This window comes from Canis lupus, chromosome 38 (genome assembly GCF_003254725.2).
Source record: "Canis lupus dingo isolate Sandy chromosome 38, ASM325472v2, whole genome shotgun sequence".
Taxonomy (NCBI): Eukaryota; Metazoa; Chordata; class Mammalia; order Carnivora; family Canidae; genus Canis; species Canis lupus.
The window spans coordinates 22271136-22291712 of record NC_064280.1 but is presented as its reverse complement, the minus strand read 5'-3'; the positions used below and the strand labels follow the sequence as shown (position 1 = coordinate 22291712).

The 20577-nt window shown below is 45.5% G+C and overlaps 1 protein-coding gene across 2 annotated transcripts in view; it reads right to left on the bottom strand.

The window, feature by feature from the left end:
• Positions 1-568: 568 nt before the first annotated feature.
• Positions 569-20577, bottom strand: part of SLAMF1 (signaling lymphocytic activation molecule family member 1) — a 34772-nt gene continuing 14763 nt past the window's right edge. Inside the window, exons 4-7 of one of the 2 annotated variants that reach the window (XM_025420777.3) lie at positions 16847-16945; positions 12377-12450; positions 5004-5108; positions 569-3633 (exon numbers count right to left, since the gene is read on the bottom strand). In XM_025420777.3, coding sequence (XP_025276562.1) covers positions 3583-3633; positions 5004-5108; positions 12377-12450; positions 16847-16945 — 329 coding nt within the window. In that variant the 3' untranslated portion in view covers positions 569-3582. Of the gene's footprint in view, positions 3634-5003; positions 5109-12376; positions 12451-16805; positions 16946-20577 lie in introns of both variants that reach the window. The other variant, XM_035711271.2, reaches the window with a different exon arrangement.

Sequence of the window (20577 nt, the reverse complement as noted above, 5' to 3'; positions counted from 1 at the left end):
CCCTCCGGAATCACTGATGGCATCGCCCGCTTTCCACCTGGGCCCCTGGATCACACGCTGTCTACGTGGGGTCGTGCTGCAACCGCCTGTGCTAGTCGTACCTCCCACTGGAGGACGAGCTCTGACACTCAGCAGGAAGTTCATGACTTCGTTGAGTGGATGAAGTGTAGAGTAAGATCAGGAGTCTTCCTTCCTGCAGGGAACCTGGACTAGAACCGGCCATCAACCCTCAACGGGCTTCCTTGTCTCCAGGGCAGGGGCCAACTCTCCGCCAGCCCGTCAGGGTTGTCAACCTGTCAACCCCCGCAGCTTCCGTCAGCCTGTGACTAAGTCCTCCGTTGGACCAAGGAGAGGTGCTGGTGATGCTGGTGTGGGGTGGACCGTATGGCTACATCTCCCTCTTGTGGCTGCTGCTTGGAACGCGTCCCCAAAGCCTTTCTAGTTACACACGCTGTAGGTTGGTGGTTCTGAACGTGTCAACCCAGATTTTGTTTGGGTCAGAGGTAGGCTTTGGACATCAGAACTTTTTAATTTTTTAAAAAATGTTTTATTTATTCATGAGAGACACAGAGAGAGAGGCAGAGACACAGGCAGAGGGAGAAGCAGGCTCCATGCAGGGAGCCCGATGTGGGACTCGATCCTGGGACCCCGGGGTCACGCCTTGAGCCGAAGGCAGCCGCTCGACTACTGAGCCCCCAGGGACCCTGCATCAGTACGGTTTTCAGGGCTCCCCAGGCAACTCTAATATTTATGTCACCTTGGGAATATTGGCAGGTGCGGGCCGGCGCTGCTCTCTTCCCTGGGGGAGGCTGGCTCCCCACTTTGGTGACTGGAGGCCGCAGAGCGAACCTGGCTCACACCCTAGGAAAGGGACCGCGCCACAGCTCACCCAGCCCAGTCGGCCACTCAGTGTTCGACGGCTGCGGAGCCCCGAGGCTGCCCAACGTGTCCTGCCGGCTGCTATGTTAGGAACCCTCCAGGTAACACAAGCCAAAGGCCAGATTCCTGGATGGATTCTCCAAAGTTTATTCATTTCCAGGAGGTAGAAGCAAAAACTCAGGAAGAGACGGAACTTACTGAGATGAGCGGTTCCTCAGCCCGTCTGTCTGTCCGGCCACCGCCAAGCGTCCTAAAGAGGCTTGGGACGACACCGCGCTGTGCTCCCCGAGCACCAGCCCCTTAAATCCAAGAATGGCCTGTTCCTCTTGGGCTCTCCTGAATTCACACATGTCAGTCAGAAGAAAATATTAGAAAAGAAACACGGGGAAACGGGGCTCTAAAGTCTAGATTTCCCTTTCTAGGCCCGAGGAGGGGAAGGCTGCAGGCCACGGGCCGCGCCCTCGGGGAAGGGAGGGAGCCCAGGGCCCCCAACCTGCCGGGGTGAACACGACGTCAGGTGTCACTCGAGGGGTGCCCGAGAGTCCTCCAGTCGCAGCCACCCTCCTCGGTGGAGTCTGGAGCCCAGGCCAGGGAGCGCTGAGCGGGGGCATCTTCTTTCCTTTGTTGTCTCCATCGCTTCGCTGGGGAGAACTGGGCCGCAGGAGAACCCCGGGGGCCGGAACCGACCTGCTGGAACAATCCGGGTGGCCTCGGGGACGTAGGGGACGAGTGCTCCTAACTACAGGCTCACAAATCCTTCGGGCAGCTGCCTCAGATTTTGAGAACAGATTGCTAATGAGCCTGCGGTCCTACGGGGGTGGCAGGGTCAACCTTTTTTAAAACTTTAATCTGCTCAGCATCGAGCCTCAAATCCCACCTGCTTTTGTTCGCGGAGTTCCCCAGGTCCTAGGGGAACCGTGTGAGTGGGACGAGTGGGACGGGTCAGCTCCCAGCTCCCAGCCCAGCCCCCTCCGGAGCAGAACGGGGTCACTTGACCCGCACCCGGCCCCTCAGCCCCAGACTCTGAATTGGAAACCACAAAGGCAGGCAGAGGGATCGCTGGAGAGGTCACTCGGATGCCGGCGGTGCAGCAGCAGCCTCGAGGCCCTGAGGCCCGCGGAGGCGGGGAGGTCCGGCGGGCCCAGGAGGGCCGCTGGCGCCCACATCCTGGGGCGCGAGATGGGTGCCCTGGTCGCAAGGCTGGGAGCCTGCCAGTGGCTTCTGAAGCCGCGGCACTAAAATCGCACCGGACCCCATTCAACCAATCAAAGTGCTTAAACAGAAGCGAGTGGGCCTGAGAGCAGAAAATAAGAATATAGGGCTTTACTTATTAAAAAAAAAAAAAAAAAAAAGTCATTCTGTCTGCAGTCTGCAATTTAAGTAATTAAGCATTCAATTATTTGGAGCGGTTGGGTACAGTAGGTTCATTTTCTACTCGAGGATAAATTTAGTGCGAGAAGGGGAGTGCCTGGTGCCGGGTAAAGACCCAGAGGACTTGAGGCCTTGGTGTAAACGGGCTCAGAACACGGTGACAGGGTCTCAGCTGAGACTCCCCGGTGCTGTTCAACAGAGGAACCAGAGAAGTAGGGATTTAAAGATCATTTTGAGGCACGCTGGGGGGGCTCGGCGGTGGAGCATCGCCTTCGGCTCAGGTCATGACCCCGGGGTCCCGGGATCGAGTTCCACATCAGGATCCCTGCAGGGAGCCTGCTTCTCCCTCTGCCTGTGTCTCTGCCTCTCTCTGTGTGTCTCTCAGGAATAAATACATAAAATCTTAAAACAAAATAAATAAAAAGCAAAGACCGTTTTGAGAAGTGAACAATCAGCCTGGAACAAGTTCTGATTATCCGAGTTCCTCTGTAACAGCGTCATCGAACACTTGTCACCTTCCTTTAAACCTAATGCCATCTGCACCGAATAGTTTTAAGTATCCTTAAATACTTAAATATTATACATATAAGTACATGTATGTTATATAATATTAAACTTAACTATTCTGTAAGTTTTTTAAGCATCCTAGGTGATTTTCTTTCCACGATTCAAAGCTCAGAGACCTCACAGTCTTGTCAGTTTATTGACCTTTCTGCTTCTGGGTTTCGCAAATAATATACTGACTCTATTAGCTTCTTTCATAGAATAATCTCAGAGTGTTCTACATAGAGTAAGGAGTTCATCACCCTTCAGTGTCCATCCAGAGAGAGAAAGTGAGGCGCACAGCCTTGATTGGTCTGTGCGGATCAGGTCCGCGTGGTGCGGGGTCAGCTCATAGGGCCGAGGCAGCTCACGGAAGGCACGAGGTAAGAGGTCCCAGATCCTGGGGCTGGCGGCCAGCGTGGGAGCGAGGCACTAGGTGTCCCAGCTTTGTCCTTCGGCTCTCACGGTCCAGGCCCAGCAAGGAGCACCACCTGGAGGCCTGGGCTCCCGGGACCCACATCACTCGTTTCCAGCTACACCACAGAGCTGGAAAGCTACACCAATGGTCCTGTCCCCGGGCTGGGCCCCAGGAGCAGGCCGCGTGGCTCGAAGTCCCCAGTCTTTGTCTGTCCCACAGGTGGCTGTGCAGGGAGCATCACCAGGGAGTTGATCCGAGAGGAGTACAGATGTGCAGAGTGTCACGGGGGGCTTGGGACCTGGAGCTAAGTTCGGGGTCCACGGTGCCCCCTCCATAGTTCTTCAGAAAGTCCCTTCACTGAGCCTGTGGTGTCAGCTCTCTGGGAACGTCACGCTGGCATAGACCGTGATAGAATGTGGTTCCTGGGGGCAAGAGACAGGACGTCTGAGGAGAGGCACCAGCACAGGCTACAAATGGACACCGCGCTGCTTAGGAAGAGGAGTCTCCAGGTGGCGCGGTGGCCTGGGCAGGGCCCGCCCTCAGGTCCCCACACTGCCAGCAACCCCCCACCCCCGGGGCTCCAAGGCCCCAGCTCACGCAAGCCTCACCATCGGGGAGACCGGGAGCTGTGTCTCCTGGCTCCCAGCCTCCCCTTGCTGTTTGCTTTGGTGGTGAGCATGGAGAGGGGAAGCCAAGAGAATGCTAACGTATGAGCTTTAGAAAGGGATGGTGAGACCCAAAGAGAGAAGGATGGATTGCGGGGGTGGGGTGGGGGTACGATGGGGCTGTGGGCAAAGACATCTTCGAGGTAGAGGGATTCAAGAGGCAGAGAAAGGCAGGAATGGAGGAATTCAGGAAGTTTGGCTGAAATGTGAAATAGACTATTTTTGATGAAGAAAACATCCCTAAAAATCTGCATTATTGCTTAAAGCTTTTTAAAGCCAGATTCGTGTGTTTAATTCCCCCATTGGCTGGGACACTGTTCTGAGACTAGAGCTCCAGGTGCAGACAGGGCATCCTCCAGGTGTCTGTCTGTCTGGTAGGAACTTTGCGGCAGAGGGATAAATGCAGGCATTTCTGGGACCTTTTGATCCTCAACTATCTCATGTAATAGAACCCCACTGGACCCAAGATTTCAGCCCAGAATTTATTTCTGCCCATTTAGGAAAAGGAATAATTCCTGTCGAGTAAACTTAATCCATGCTGATCTTGCAGTGGGGGTAGCTGGCGAGGCTCCATCTGGGCTGCACACCATAGTCCCTTCCCCGCTCATGCCAGGCACACTCCCCGCCTAGACAGTCTGAGGAAATCGGGGTGGATGGAGCACAGGCATGAGCCTTCTCACAAAGCTTCCCTGTGATTCTGTTATACACCTTGGACTCAAGATGCAAATCCCAAATATACACTTGGTCTAGGATCCCTTGGGGAGGTTGTTTTTTAACGTATAGATGCCTGGTTGCTCACCATGGACGTTCTGATTGAACAGAATCCTAGTAGAAAGCTCCAGGAATCTTTATTTTTAGCAAATATGCCAGCTGATTCTGATGTGGTTTTTGGACAGCTCTCAGAGAAACACTAGTGAGAGAGAAAGAGCTGTGTCCCCATGTGAGCAGCCAGGAAGGGTCTCCCAGAAGTCCCACAGCCAAGGCCATGGAGGATCCTGGTGACCCACTTGCTAAGGCCTGCCTCCCCCACTTCAGGACTGCTTTATTTTGGCTCTAGTCATGTCTCACCGTTCCCCTCTTCCACCTCTACCCTCCCTTCAGGGAGGAGGCTCAGAGAGATGCCTCACCTGCACAGGTTCTGGGGCAGGTTCTGGGACAGGTTCTGTGGCAGCAACATAAATGGTGGTGCAGGGGTCCTCAGCTGGCAAGGGATCAGGTTTCTTCTGAGTAGACTACAAGGCAAGCAAAGAAAGCGGAAATCAGCCGAGCAGAGTTGTTTCCATCCAATTCCCCCCACGGAGAACCACAAGATCCAGAGGCTTTGAGCTAGAAAACCCCTCAGAGTCAGCTGGTCCAGCCTCCTTCCCAGGTGGAAATGCTCCTGCAAATTCCCCCGAGTTCAATTTTCACGACTCTGCTTGGAGTCCCCAAGTGGCATCACGGAGTTCACAGCCTCGTGAGGCCGCCCACTTCACCGTGAGCATTTCCAGATGTTTTGAGTCTTCCTCGTGGTGCATCAGGACTGGTGTGGCTGTCACCAGGGCAGCTGAAGGGAACTGGATCTTCATAATATTTGTCTCAGTCCGGTCACCTCCAACACACTGAGTTCACCCCACCCCACACAGCTGTTCCTGCTATTTCCTACTAGGACATGGTTTCCCGTGACTTCTCTTCCCTGCCGGAGTGCTGAACTTACTAATAAGCATATTAGGTGTGCCAGTTTACAATGCTTCCACAGGTGCCACATTTGTCTCACATCGACTGTACACTAAATCCCATTGTTACGTTTCACAGATGGAGAAGCTAAGGCTCAGAAAGACTTAATATTCCTATGTACACCCAAGAAGCGTCAAAGCCAGGAGTCCCACGGAGGCCTCTTGGCTTAAAGTGCATGCTCTTCCCATCATGCTTTTTTTCTTTGCTTACCCCAACTTATAATGACCTCTCCTCTACTTAAATTCCCCAGATTAGTCTAATTCATACGTGATTGCACTTAACTGTATGATATTTAAAACCCTCTGATATATTTACATGTTGTTTTTTTCAAACAGACTAATTTTTCCTATATTTCTTCGCATTCCCCACAAATATAGCCCTGGGCATTTTTTTTTAATTCAGCTGATGTTACTTTAAATAAATGGCCTACAATCTATAAGACTAGGACAAAGTCAGTGTAGGGGTGAATTGAGACCACATCCCTGTGAAATGGAGGTAACAAGACTTATGCCAGGGAAATCATCCTTTCAACACACTTTGGGGGCACTGGGGTAGGATATTGCTACTCTCCATTTCTCCTGGATGTAGAGCAAGACTTGAAACATGTTTTCATGTGAGGAAACTCTGAATCCTGTCCTCTGATGGAGAAGGTAAGGAGTTGAAAAGGCTTACAGGAGGAAAGAAGACTCCAGGTGGAACATGATCTTTCTCTTTATATACTTGATGGATTGTCATGTAGAAAAGGAATTAAACTTGTTCTGTAGAGTCCTTCAGGTATAAACCAAGATTGGAATTTGGGGAAAACATTTTGGTTAAATATAGTGAAGATCTTTCTGACACTAAGAGATGCTCAAATGTGGAGTGGATTGCCTTAGGAGACAAGGGATTCCTCATTTCCAGAAGTGGCTGCGTTAGATCTGGGCTTCTCATACTTGAATGTGCATACGCATTACCTGGGCATCTTGTTAGAAGGCCAGTTCTGTTTCAGAAAATCCGGGGTAGGACCTGAGGTTCTGCATTTCTAATAAGATCCCGGGTGATGCTAATGTTGCTTGTTCACAGACTATATTTTAGTAAAAAGGAGCCAGCCAACATTATGGAAGTAATACTGGGAGGATGACTCAAGCAGTAATTGGGTGATTCAAAGAGATGACTTTCAAGATCCCATACAACTCATAGATACTATATGTTGGAGAAAAAATGACTTTAAGGAAGGATTACTTGCAGTAATGAGATAGATGAAGAGATTGTGAAATAATTTAATTAAGAGACCTTTATCCACCCCTGCCTGTCTTCCCATCTGAGAGGACTTTGATAGGCCCTGACTTAGAAGTACAGGAGAGAAGTCAGTAACTCATGCTTTTAATGTTTAGTTAAGTTTTGGAAAGGAGAAGAAGAGATAAAGGAAACCACCTGTAGTCTTACCACTTCAGCATAACATAGTTAGCGTGTTGTTAGATTTCCCATCAGGACTTTAACCTGGATTTAGATAATTCTTTTAAATATAGTTGTAATAACTTAGTGCATTATTGTATCTTGGTGTCTTCAGTTAGGGCATGAGTCCAGGGAACATGATTTACAAGAAACTCCAGGGGTATTATTCTCACATATTCTTTGGGAGTGGTGTTCCCCAGAGTTATACAAGGGAGCACTCCTGATAAGACCTACAAGGATTCCCTCGCAGATAGCAAGTGTGTGTTGCATAATTTTCCCTGTTACTCTAATCTTTATAACACTATCATATGACTGTTACAAATAAGAATAAAGGAAATGTTAACATTTAATCATTGTCCACATTGTTAGCCTTTATATGATCTCATATAACATTGCAAATATGAACAAAGAAAATTATAAAAATGTAAGTGCAAATGTGTATTGATGTGTAAAACAAAAATAATTATGTCTCCTATGTTTAAACATACATGAAATTACAATAAAGGCCAAAAAAGACACGTAAATCAGAAGGTGAAGTTAAAGGGAAGATGAAGTGTTGTGTAGGAAGAGAATAAATATTAGACTTTGGTGAGTCAAGGAGGCATTTTATAATTTCGAGGTTAGCAACTAAAAAAAGGGGGTAAAGGTTGCTTAATTATGAAAAGGGAGGAGAATGGGATAATAAATATATAATTTAAAACACTCCTTCCTCAGAGGAACCCCTGACTCAGGTAGCTTCACCCATGAATCCTACCAAATATTTAAGGGAGAAATAACATTAATACTGCCCAAAGGAAATATACCCTATAGTGGATTGAACTGTGATCCCCAAAAGATAGATCCATCCAGAATCTCTAAACGTGACCTTCTTTGGAAGAGGGTCTTTGCAGATATAATTAAGGTAAGGATTTCAAACTCGGGTCAAGCTGGATTAAATCCAGTGATGAGTGTCCTTTTAAGAGATGGGAAAGGAGGCCCAGAGACGCAGAGAGAAGAAATGTATGTGGAGGTGGAGGCAGAAATTGGACTTCTGTAGCTACAAGCCAATTAATGCCAAAGAGTGTCCAGAGCCACCAGAAGCTGGAAGAGGTAAAGCAATATTTTCAAAGGGATCATGGCCCTACCTATACCTTCATCTTGGACTTCTGGCCTCCACAACTGCTAGAGAATAACTTTGAAGTTTTAAATCTCCAGGTCGGCAGACATTTGTTATGGTGGCCCCAGGAAACAAATTTGCACTCCTACTGATTTTGTGAGGTTAGCATAATCTTGGTATCAAAACCTCACCCAAACATTACAAGAAAGGAAAATTGTAGGCTAATTCCACTCGAAAACCTAAACAGAACAGCGTCCTCTCAATAAAATATTAATAAAATAAAACCAGGCAATATTTAAAAAGGGCCAGACTTCATTGCTTCTATTCCAGGAATGCAAATGCAATGTAGTTTTTGCAGATCAGTGTGGTTCAGCAGATAAATAAGAATTTAAAAAATAATATAAAAAATCCATAAGATCATATCAATAGATGCAGAGAGAGTGTTGATAAAATTCAATGTCAATTCCTTAGCAAATCAGGAATAGAAGAGAATGTTCTCAATCAGATGAAAAGGCAGCTCCAAAAACCTTCAACAAAAATCATATTTAATGGTCAGATGTTGACAGTTTCCCTTTTGAGTTTGGAACCATCCAAGGATGCCTCTTCTAACACTTCCATTCAACACTGGAAAGAGTGTCTCAGCCAGTAAAACAGGGAAGAGAAATGATGTGATTTGAAAATGAAGAAATATACTGCAATTTTTTACAGATAATACAATTATGGGCAGAGAAATTCCAAGTCATATATAGATAAATGACTAAAATTTACAACTGAGTTTAGCAATGTTGCAAATACAAAAGTAATTATATTATAATTATATTTCTATGTATCAATAGTATATTAGAAACCAAAAAAATTTTTTAAAAGATAATGTTGATGATAGTATTCCAAAACCTCAAATGCTCAAATGCCAAGTCATAAATTATGACGGGCAAGTCCTTTTATGCGAAAAACTGTAAAACATCATTTAGAAAAACCAAAGAAGACCCACATGAAGGAAAGGATGTATTATTTTGTGAATGGAAAGACCCAATACTATTAGTACGTATGGTCTTCTCAAAGTGGTCTGTGCAGTTCTGATTAAAATCCCAGCAGGATTTTTAGGTAGAACTTGACAAACTAAATCCAAAATATATGTGAAAATGCAAATGACTAAAAATGGCCAAGACCTCTTGAAGAATGAGAACAAGTGAGAAGACATTTTACCAGATATCAAATTTATTATGAATCTGTAATCTATAATGAATTCGTAAAGACTATGGTGCTGGCACAAGCATAAACAAACAGGCAAAGGGAGCAGAATAGAGAACCAAAAAATGGGTCCTGACGCACATGGACCCTTGGCTTGTGAAGGTGGAACTACCAGGGACAAGGGCCATCTTTCCAGTATGTGGTCGATAGAACCCACTCTGGAGAAAAACAAAACCTGTTCCGTCTCATACCATGCTCCAAAAATCATTTTCAGATACATAACAGATATAAATGTGAAAGATGAACCACACAGCTTTTAGAAAATGATAGAATATCATCATTGCCCAGGAGTAAAGAAAGATTTCTCAAACAGGACACAAAAAGCATTATCTATAAAGGAAGAGATTGTTGAATTGCTCTACACTGCAGTTAAGGACCTTTCTTTAGCAGAAGGTGTCACCGAGAAATTGCGAAGACAAACCACAGAATGGGTGAGCGTATTTGCTAAAATGTAACTGCCAAATAATAATTTTAAAAAGTTTTAATTAAACAATAAAATAAAATGTAACTGTAAAAAAAGCTCAAAATATTTAAAGAACTTGTACTAATCATTTTAAAAATCCTGAAATTCAAAGGAAAATGGGCAAGAGATGGAACAGGCACTTTAAGAAAGGGTATTACTATCACCAATAAATATTAGCATTGTCCAACCTCCTTAATAATTAAGGGAATACAAAATAAAACTATAAAAAGAAACATCCAATAGAATAACTAAAATTAAAAAGGCTGTTAACACCTAGTGTGGATTAGAATTTGTAGCTGGCCTAAAAGTTAATTGGTGCGCTTACTTCGAAAAGCAGTTTGCTTCATCTAGCCAATTTGAGGATATGCATACCGTATGATTCAGCAATTCTACTTCTAGGTACATACCCAACAAAAATGTGTGCATGTATCTACCAAGAGACACACATGTGAATGTTCACAGTTGGAATTTTTATAAGAGTCTCAAACTGGAAATAACCCAAATGTCCCTCAATAGTCAACCAGATAAACTCCAGTATATTCAGGGACGCCTGGGTGGCTCAGCAGTTGAGCATCTGCCTTCAGCCCAGGGCGTGATCCCGGGGTCCTGGGATCAAGTCCTGCATCAGGCTCTCGGCATGGGGCCTGCTTCTCTCTCTGCCTATGCCTCTGCCTCTCTCTATATATCTCTCATGAATAAATAAATAAAATCTTTTAAAAAACTCTAGTACATTCATACACTGATATTCTATAAAGCAATGAAAGTGAATGCATTATATCAAGCATATCATATCATATCATCAAAGACATATGAATCTCATGAAAGTAATATTGAGGAAAAAAACAGACCCAAGGGGGAAAATACTGTAAAATTCCATTTTTATAAAGATAAAGAAAGAGAGAGCTAAAGTATATTTTTAGATGTTAGGGTGGTGATATCTTTGGTGAGGAGAGAGAGAATAGAGATGAAGGGGCGGGCACAAGGCTGGCTTGTGGGGGTTGCTGGCAATATTCTGTTCCTTGATCTGGGTGGTGGTTATGCTGTATTAGAGCATTCGATACTGAAAGATGTAATTTCTCCTCAAACAGGTCTGTAGATTCAATGCAATCCTAATAGGACTTTTCCCCTTTTCTGGTACTTGAGAAACTGATTCTGAAATGTATACAAAAGTACAGAGGGACAAGAATAGGGAAACCCGTTGGAGAAAAACAAGGCGGGAAGATTTGCTTTACTAGATAACACGATGGGGTAACTCACTGAGCTGACATTTATACTCTGTGCCCTTCTGGTATATATGTCATACTTTACAGTAAAAAGAGGGATGCTAGCAGCACCAGATAGGGAAGGCACTCTGCTAAAGTTGAAACTGGTTACTAAATGTGTAAATGCAGGGGTGGACGTTAGTCTTGGGACTCTCCTACATTTAAATAAATGAAGGGTGGTCCTCAGCCGTGGTGATGATCTGTGTATTAAAGGCCCCAGGCCAGTAGGCGGCAGCAGAAAGATGAGCTTTGTCCTAGGGTTCATCTCTGGTGACCAGAAAGGCCTTTATTGTCATCTGATGCAATTTTCCAAGGTGCTAATCAAAGCTACCTTTACCCTCATGTTCTTTACTCTAGAGTTTGCTTCCTCTGGCCAGCCAGATTCTGGCCTGTGCATCACCTAGAGCTGCCTTCAAGTCCGCAGAACTAGACTATCTTCCCATCTAACCGTATTCCTTTAGCCTCCCTCTTACTCCTAACATATCTGCTCCTCGACTTCGTCATGACTAGTTCTTCATTCCTCTCTTCTGGCTCAGTCCAACCACCCTCCCTCCATCAAGTTTCACTTTCTTTCATCTCCAGCCTCCATATCACCTCCCATCTCTCCAACCAAAATCCTCAAGATCCCCCTTCCCTGTCTCCACGGCACTTTGCACACTCCTACACTTGGATCAGCTCAACACGCCATACAACAGCCCTTCTGAACCCTCCCTCTGTCTGCAAGCCTGTGCCCTTGTCCCCAGAGAGGGGAGAGTTTGGTAATGGAACCATAGACACCTGGAATGCCAGGGCTGGAGGAGTCATGGGTCTTGTGTTTCTCACTTCCTCATTTTTCCCTTATGAAGACACAGATGACCAGAAGATCATCCAGTGTTTTCCATTCTTTCTTTTCTTTTTTTTTTTTTTAAGATTTTTAAAAGATTTCATTCATCTATTCATGAGAGACACAGAAAGAAGGCAAAAACACAGACAGAGGGAGAAGCAGGCTCCATGCAGGGAGCCCAATGTGGGACTCGATCCCAGGACCCAGGGATCATGACCTGAGCCGAAGGCAGATGCTCAACCGCTGAGCCACCCAGGCTTCCCATGTTTTCCATTATTTCAAATAATAAATAGTCCCATCTGACACTGAAGTTGTTCTTGACTTCCGCCTCCCTAATTTCCTCTGCTCCAGAACCCATGTAGAACCATGAGTGTCAGACACACAAGGTGGACTGGCCAGGAATCCCTCAGGAAACATGACAGGTCCACCCTAGACAAAGAAAGTATAGAACTTACACCTGATTTCTGGACTTGGGCATAGATGGTAAGGCTTTTTTCTTCCTTTGTTGGCTTGTAATGATTTGTTTTACCTGGGGAAAAGAAATCACAGTGGTTATCTCTCTCCGGCCCATGCACAAACTCTGCTAGGATTTGTCGGGTCTTTACCCCCCACTGCATAGCCATCTTCCCCAGGGGTCCCAAAGGAACAAACACCAAGTCCCAACCCCCACCCCACACATGTGTCACATGGCCTTAGGTTGGTTACTTGATCTCTCTATTTCTCTGTGAAATGGGACTGAAGTATCTGCCTCACAGGGCCGTTGTGATGATCATATGAGATACTATTTGTAAAATGTTTAGAACAATGCCTGGCAGCCTAAATTCCCAGGATGTGTTACATGTAACTGGAATGCCGTTCAATTATTTTAATCTCTATTGTTTAATGTGCATATCTGGTCTCCTAATAGGATTGTAAGTTCTCCGAGGACAGAGCTCATTACCCTTTTGTACTCTCCCGCTTGTTGCACGGTGCTTCACTGTGTTTCTGGGGCACTTTACGTGTGCATAGGGGAAGAGATGTAAGATGGAAGGCCCCCGGGGACTGATTGGAAAATAAAGTAACAGTGTCATTCTGACACCCACCATCCGGAAACTTTGCTCAGAGCCCAGGGTCTCTGGAATTTAACATGTTGCAGAACTTTTTAATGTGTAACCAGTTTTTAATCTTTTTCTTTTTGAATTATAGAACTAATCCATTCTCGTTACAAAAATTAAAATTATATAAGGTAAAAAAAAAAAAAAGTGTGTCCCTCCTCCCCCATTAGCCAACGCAATTTCATTCCCAGAAGCAATCACTTTTAAGTTTGATGAATATCCATCCAGACCAGCTCTGTGCAGTTCTCTCTGCAGTCTGATGTGTTAGCCACAAGCCGCGGGGGGCTCTTGAGCACTTACTTGAACTATGGCTAATGCAACTGAGGAACTGAATTTTAAATTGTATTTAATTCCAACTAATTTAAGCTGAAGCAGCCACACATGATGAGTGACTATCACATGAGACAGTGCAGTTCGGGACATTTGCTATACAGATTTTTTTTTTTTAATGCAATAGGGCCATTCTATACACCCTTCTGCGTAACTTCATCTTTTCACTTATGTGTGTTGAGCACATATTCCACGCTGGTGCAGTAGACCTATCTCACTCTTTCTAATGTTTCCTGCTATTCTTTACACGCATCACGCAACAGTGAGAAGGATGGAGTGAGAGTGCCTGACTAAAACATGGAGCTAATTTGGGGACTACTGCAAAGTCCAGGTAGAGGCAGTGGATGCTTGGCCCAGAGGAAACCACACATAAGTCTTCAGGGTGGACTTATTTTAACACCAATAAATTTATCCTCTTAAAAAAAACTAGGAGCATGTTTCTGAGGGAAAAGCACCTAGGAGAAATATGTTTTTATTTGGAAGAGAAAGACCAACTATGTATATGTGTGGTGAAGATGCTAGGATGTTCTGCATGAGGGTATGATCCTTGGAGGGGGAAATGATAGGCAGCCATTGGGGAAACTCAAAGAATTAAAGAATGTCCATGTATGATGTTCCTGTGTGGGGGTGGGCATGGAGGGCCTGGTGGGCCCAGGATTTACTTTTTTTTTTTTTTTTTTTTTGGCCAGGATTGACACTGGCTACAAAGTGTGCATGTGTGCGTGTGTGCGTATACGTGCACGTGTAGAACAGAGGATAGAGGTCAGGGTGACGGGGGAAATAACAGGGAGGGTGCAGCTTAGGTCTGTGAAATATAGCCTCTCAGTTCAAATCCAAGGGTGTTTGCAAAGTTAGGCATGCCCGCCCTGCACTGTCCTCAGGCCGTAAGGAAATGAGTGGAGAACAGAGCAGTCCTCAGGGACTGCGACTTTCAGGTCAGCTCAGGCTGGACAGTCGTAAATGCTCAGACAGGAGGAGTGAGGCTGAATATTGCTGCCTAGAAAACCACTGGATCAAGGTTGTCCAGTCATGTATTTTCCTTCCCGGTGCCAGAGCAGGTTTCAGGAGTTAGCTCAAATAGGCTCAAAGTCGTGAGGACCTAGGGCTGAATGAGAAAGGTCGTGGCCTTCGCAGTAGGGGGTCTGTATCCTGCCCTCAGTGGTGTTGGACAAAACCTGTCATCCAAATGGGCCTCTTTTACCGTAGCTGTAAAATGAAGTTGTGGACTGTGTAACATCCTTTCCAACTGTTTCCTGAAGCACAAAGTTGTCCTTTGTTATCAGGACTTCATGTACTTAAATCTGCTCTGAGGACTATTCCCAGATGCTTCTAGTGCCTTCCCCTGTTGGCCATAGGACTTAAACATTGAGGTTTTAATTTACTCCATTAAAAGATTTGTCTATGGGAATCCCTGGGTGGCTCAGTGGTTTAGCACCTGCCTTCGGCCTAGGGTCTCGAGATTGAGTCCCACATCGGGATCCCTGCATGGAGCCTCCTCCCTCTGCCTGTGTCTCTGCCTCTCTCTGTCTCTCATGAATAAATAAAAAAAAATTTAAAAAAAGGTTTGTCTATGTGTGTACATATGTATCCATCCATCCATCCATCCATCCATCCATCCATCATGCATCGGTCCATGATCCATCGTCTATCCATGGACGCCACTGGACTTGGTAGTCGCTGTGTATGACTCACGGATCCCCACAACAATACCGTGCAGTACATAATATCATCCGGTCTTGCAGAGGAGAGCTAGCTCACTTAGTCACAGAGCTTGTCAGTGGCAAAGTCTGCATTTGAATGTAAGTGTGTCTGAGGCCAAATCCCATATTTTTAACCAGTGTTTTCTGAATATGAAATTGCCAGAGAAACCATTTGAAAACCTTCAGAGCCAGGCAGCTTCTTGGAGGTGACAGCATCACAAGGTGCCAAAAGAATCTCTTGAGCAAAGTCTTGCAGAGGGTGTAACAATTAATATAGGTTTTCCCACAGATTTGAGGCAAGGCTTTCAAGTTCTTGGCTTACAAGTAATACAGGGTGGCTGGAGATGAGGATGGATATCGGCTGGGGGGGTGACAGGGACTTGTTCCCTTCAGAGGGAGATGAGGGGCATTATTCCCTTCAGAGCACAACCACGCGATGAGCAAAATGTAGTTGAGGAAAGCATGTGAGTTAGGATCCTGGCACCCCCTCTGGCTAGGTTAGCATGGCTGCGTTAATCTCCATTTTCTTAACCCTGGTATCTCACTCTTTCCCTATTATCTAAGCCAAATGTGGGTGCCTTACCCATCCCCTTAGGCTCTCATCACAGTTTCTGTCTGAATCACCCTACCCCCACCCTCCCCAACTAACTCTCAGTTGGAGGAAATGAGATAAAAGTAGGTGGCTGTGCTGTGATCTAGACTTTCTGATACCAGCAAAGCCAGCACAGAGTGCTGTGGTAAGGGCTTTTTCAAGAAGGTTACACGTGAGAATGCTGATCTACTTGAGAATAAGATCAGCTATCACCTTGGTGTGTGAGGATCAAATCCTGTCCCACCGTGGGAAGGCCAGCCCAGGGACCTGTCCTGGTCTGGGGGCAGGACCTTCTGACTTTGGTGTGGGTAGGTGACAAAAGTGTGGCCAGGCGCCCTGCCCTGTGATGTGGACTCAGGGGACCCCTTGGAGGGGTGGTCAGGAGACACATCCTCTAGGCACTTAAACTGCAAAGGGGTAACTGGGCCTTACCAGGTACCCTGGGTGATCTTCCACACTGTTTAGTTTGGCCTTAAGCAACCTCATAAATTGCACAGTTTCCTAAGATGAGTCAGAATTTGTACAAAAATCTTAGTAAAGAGCATTCCCTGTGGGTCTTCCCAACGACACGCGGGCCTTCCCAGTGGCACGTGGCCTGGTTGTTGGGAGACATAGTTACAGTTCTGGTTCTCTCATTAGCTGGCTGGGTGACCTTGCACGAGTCACATGGCTTCTCTATGCCTCCATTACCCCGCTGCTAAGTCACGAAGAAACAACTCACTCACTGTTCTCAGAGGGATATCGCAAGAATAAAAAGAAATTGTAGAAAGGTTTCAACCTTTGGATGACAATATCTTATTATAACGCCCTTTTATTCATCTGTAATTGTAACTTTTCTTGAATGAGATCCAAGAGCCCCCTGGATTGGGCATCTAGGAGCATAGTCAAGCCTCTTGTCTGGCCCCCTGCAGCATCCCCCACCCACCCCTCCCACAGGGCTAGTTATATCGAGCGTGAATGATCTGTGTAGTGTCTCCCACATTCAACACCTATGGCTCAGCCCTCTTTCCACCCCCATGGCCTAGTAGGGATCAAGACATATTGAATTAGACTGAATTGTGGAAGGTCCCAGGGTATGTGTACTTAGTGTTATTGCAAAAGTGCTTCATGCAGAAAGCCAAAGCTGTGCAAGCAAGTCTTTGCTTGTGCGGAGAGGTTCCCTACTTACCACAAAGTCTGATATGAATCTCTTTATTGTCAGACACCTACCTCTTCTTCTCAACAGCAGTAATACCACTTCGAAAATCAAGATGACACCAACGATACCCCCTAAGAAGAGCCCAGCATACAGTCTCCATTGTCTTGGCACTGAAAAAAAAAAAATTAAAGGGCGATCTCAACAGTACTGTGAGTTTAAAAACATCCTTCATGGAAGTGGGGAGACCAAGTCTCGTGTTCTCTCTCAGGGGACACATCCATTCTGATGGTTTCAGACAGCAGCTTCAGACAACTGAAGATTTCCTACCTGTTCTCTTATCCTAATTTCTCTCACCATACTTGACTTTCCTCATTTCCTATGGAAATTTCCCAAGTTCCATAAAGATTTTTCTATCCAAATGCTTAATTTGTACCTCAATGATCACATATCTAAAATCAGACTCATCTTTATTTGTCCCAAGTCAATGTCTCTTGCCCGTTTCCCTAGTTTTAAATCGCCGATGAGTCCTGTATCCATTTTGGTACAAAGAACGTTCTGGTTCCACCTGCTGTCCCCACACTCCCACACCAGTCTCATGTGACACTGGGAGGAAGAATGGCCGACTTTTGTTGTTTAAAAATAAACATAATAGTGCTATTATTGTCCTCCATGCAAATAACTATATGGAACCCACTGGACCTGAACTGAAAGAAAAGCATGTATGTTTTCCTCTCAGGGATTCCAATGCTTAATACGAGTGCTAGAGAAGTAGCAAAGTGGCGGAGCCACCTTTTTTTTTTTTCTTTCTCTCCTTTACCCACTTCGCCAAATCCTTCTAAGCTGGGAGTAGTACCTTGGAAAACAGTCAGTGAGACCTAATGACCCAGCAAACAACACATTTGGCTTACTAAGATACTAATAGACAATTAAGGAGGATCGTCGATGGGCCATTTTTAGTGCATTGTATGTGTGAATGGAATTAATCCTACAAGGTAGTTATTCTCATTAATCCCATTTTTGTGCATAAGGAAGCAGGCATGGAGACCTTCAAATACTAGAGCTTGGTCTTGGGGTAGAAAAGTGGCTGATTGCTAAAGACGGACTTCTTGGAGAGTCAGAGAGACTTATGGGCTTGGGGTGAGTTACCCCAAGGTAATGAACAGTGGGATCAATCTGAAGCACCAGGATTCTAAGTAAAATCATAACATTAAGGCTCTAAATACAGTTGACCCTTGAACAACGTGGGAGTTGGGAGTACTGACCCCCCCAACACAGTTGAAAATCCATGTATAATTTTTGATTCTCCCAGAACTTAGCTTCTGATAACCTACTGTTAGCCGAAACCTTCCTGATAACATAAACAGGTGATTAACACATATTTCCATGTTATATGTTTTACGTACAGTATTCTGACAATAAAGTAAGCTAGAGAAAAGAAAATGTTAAGAAAGCCACAGAAAGAGGAAATACATTTCCTTTACTGTACTGTGTTTGTAAAAAGAAAGAAAGAAAAGAAAAAAGAAAAAACCTACATATAAATGGACCTGCCCAGTTCAAACCCATGTGTTCAAGGGTCAGCTGTAGTATAACAGCAGGTGTTAACATTAATGTGTCAGGATAGTTTATTAGGATGATTGTGGAATTAGTCTGCTTGTTGATGAACCTGGGGTGGATTTTTTTGGGAGAAACTGAAAGGAATAGGCAGGCTACAGAGGAACAGAGTCCTTGCAGACACAATTCAGATGTTCACATAGTTGAACAAAGCTACAGACTAAAGTCAGTGAATTGATCAAAGGCATCCCACCAAATTCCAAGTGGACCTTCAGCCCTCATAGCTAACCAGAGCTTGCCTCCGGGATTTGAAAAGCTTCTTCCTTTTTCTTTTTCGGCCTCTTAATACATCAAGTCATCCCAGGGAATCTCAGTGAACCAGCCTGTGAACATCTTGATTATAGACTTCCTGCCCCAAATAAACATGCTTTAACCCTGCCAGAGACCAACGTCGGCAGACTGTCATGCCATATGACCCGATCAAAAAGCCAAGGGGCCAGCAGAGAGTTTTAGTAAGACTCCTGAATTTATATCAAGTCTAAGATTTCCAGCATGGAGACACCACTGCTCTGGAGCTGTCCTCCATGCCGTCCTCCTCTGAGCAGCTCGCGGCCCCTGAGAATCCTCCTCGCAGCTGGGGCATGTGTGTGTGCGTGCACATGTGTCTGGGACAGCACAAGAGTAAGATCTGTGTTTAGAGACTCACTCAGGGCTTATGCTGCCAACGCCAGGGATCCATGGAGAAAAATCCCAAATCTGAAGACAAGAAGCAGAGACGGTAGCCAAACACCACCATGTTCCATCAGCTCATGGAACTGACCCAGCAAATTGTTATAGTCGCTCTGACTATTTTGAGATTATTTCCTCTTTCTTCTTCCCTAACCTACATTGGGATCTTCAAAAACAACAGTTAATTTAAGGACAAATGCTCCAACCATTTAAACCGTTTTAAAAGGTAATAGTTCTCTCAAATGTCACTGGAGATACAAATAAAGTAAAAAACCAACACACAAGGGGATGCCTCTAAACTAGAGTAGGAGATGACAAAACTGGACTGGTATCAACCCCAAAGTGAGCCTTTGTCCTATTTCCTGGCTCCTGCTGCCAACAGCTCTGCTGCCCACCTACTCACATGAACTGAGGATGACTGAGCCAGAGCTCAGACCAATGCCCCAGCTGTCTCCTTCTTTTCCAGGTTGTCAGGAGGATGAAAGCCATCTGCTACCTTTGTCCTATAACATAAATGTCCAGCTTCTGCTACTCTGGTCAGACCTGAGAGTCAAGCTGGCCTTTGTCCTGAGAGATATTTCAAAATCCCTAATTTTTCTCCTACTCTTTGGATACAAAGCAATATGGATCTCTTGGAGGATTTAAGTGATAGGTCCATAGAGGGAGGTTTTCAATTGCTAAAGGAGCTATGGCACTGTCTTATCCAACCCGCTAATTTTATTTGGAGGTGTACCCAGAGTCACAGAGAAGTGGATGGCAGAGCTGGGCGGGATGGGAACTATAGACACATTTTGTGTTTTGGCCTATGATGATGGGATTCCCACAGGGAAAGCCCTGAGAGGTGCCCGTGCCCCCAGTACCCTCTCTCCCACATCTGCCCATTCTTGCTGTGCGCCCCTTTCCTCCTGCTTCACCTTCAGCTACCCACCAGGCCCGCCCAGTGTTGACCCTTTGACCAATCTTACTACCTCTGTATCAGTTTCCCTGACCATTCTAGCTCCCATTCTTTTTTCTTCTCCCTGGGACTTTGCCGCACCTTGGTTTATGCCATGCATCTTAGAACCTGAGCTGCGGTATTACTGTTGCTGTAAGGACCATTTTCAGGGAGGTCATTTGGAATCAGATAAGTGGATTCAGATTCTGGACTTACTACTTGATAGATCTGCAACCTCAGATAGACTGCTCCTAACTTCTGGGTCCTTGGTCTCCTTGACTGAAAATTGAGCACAACAATATTCAGTTCACAGAGTCTTTCTCAAGAGTCAAGGAAATAATTATGGAAAGTGTCCAGAGAGATGCCTGGGGCATAAATGTGGTACGTAAATGCCATCTCTTTCCACTAGCCTCAACTGCCCCACATAGCTGCTAGCCTCTCAGAGGCCAGAGGCCACTTCTTTACCTCTTCTGTGGCTATCTTGGGACTTGGTATACAATAAGTCCTTGGTAAATTCCTGTTGATTGACTGGAAGGAGAGAAGATAGATTTGATCTCACATCCAAAGAAGACCTTTCGCTGGTGTTCA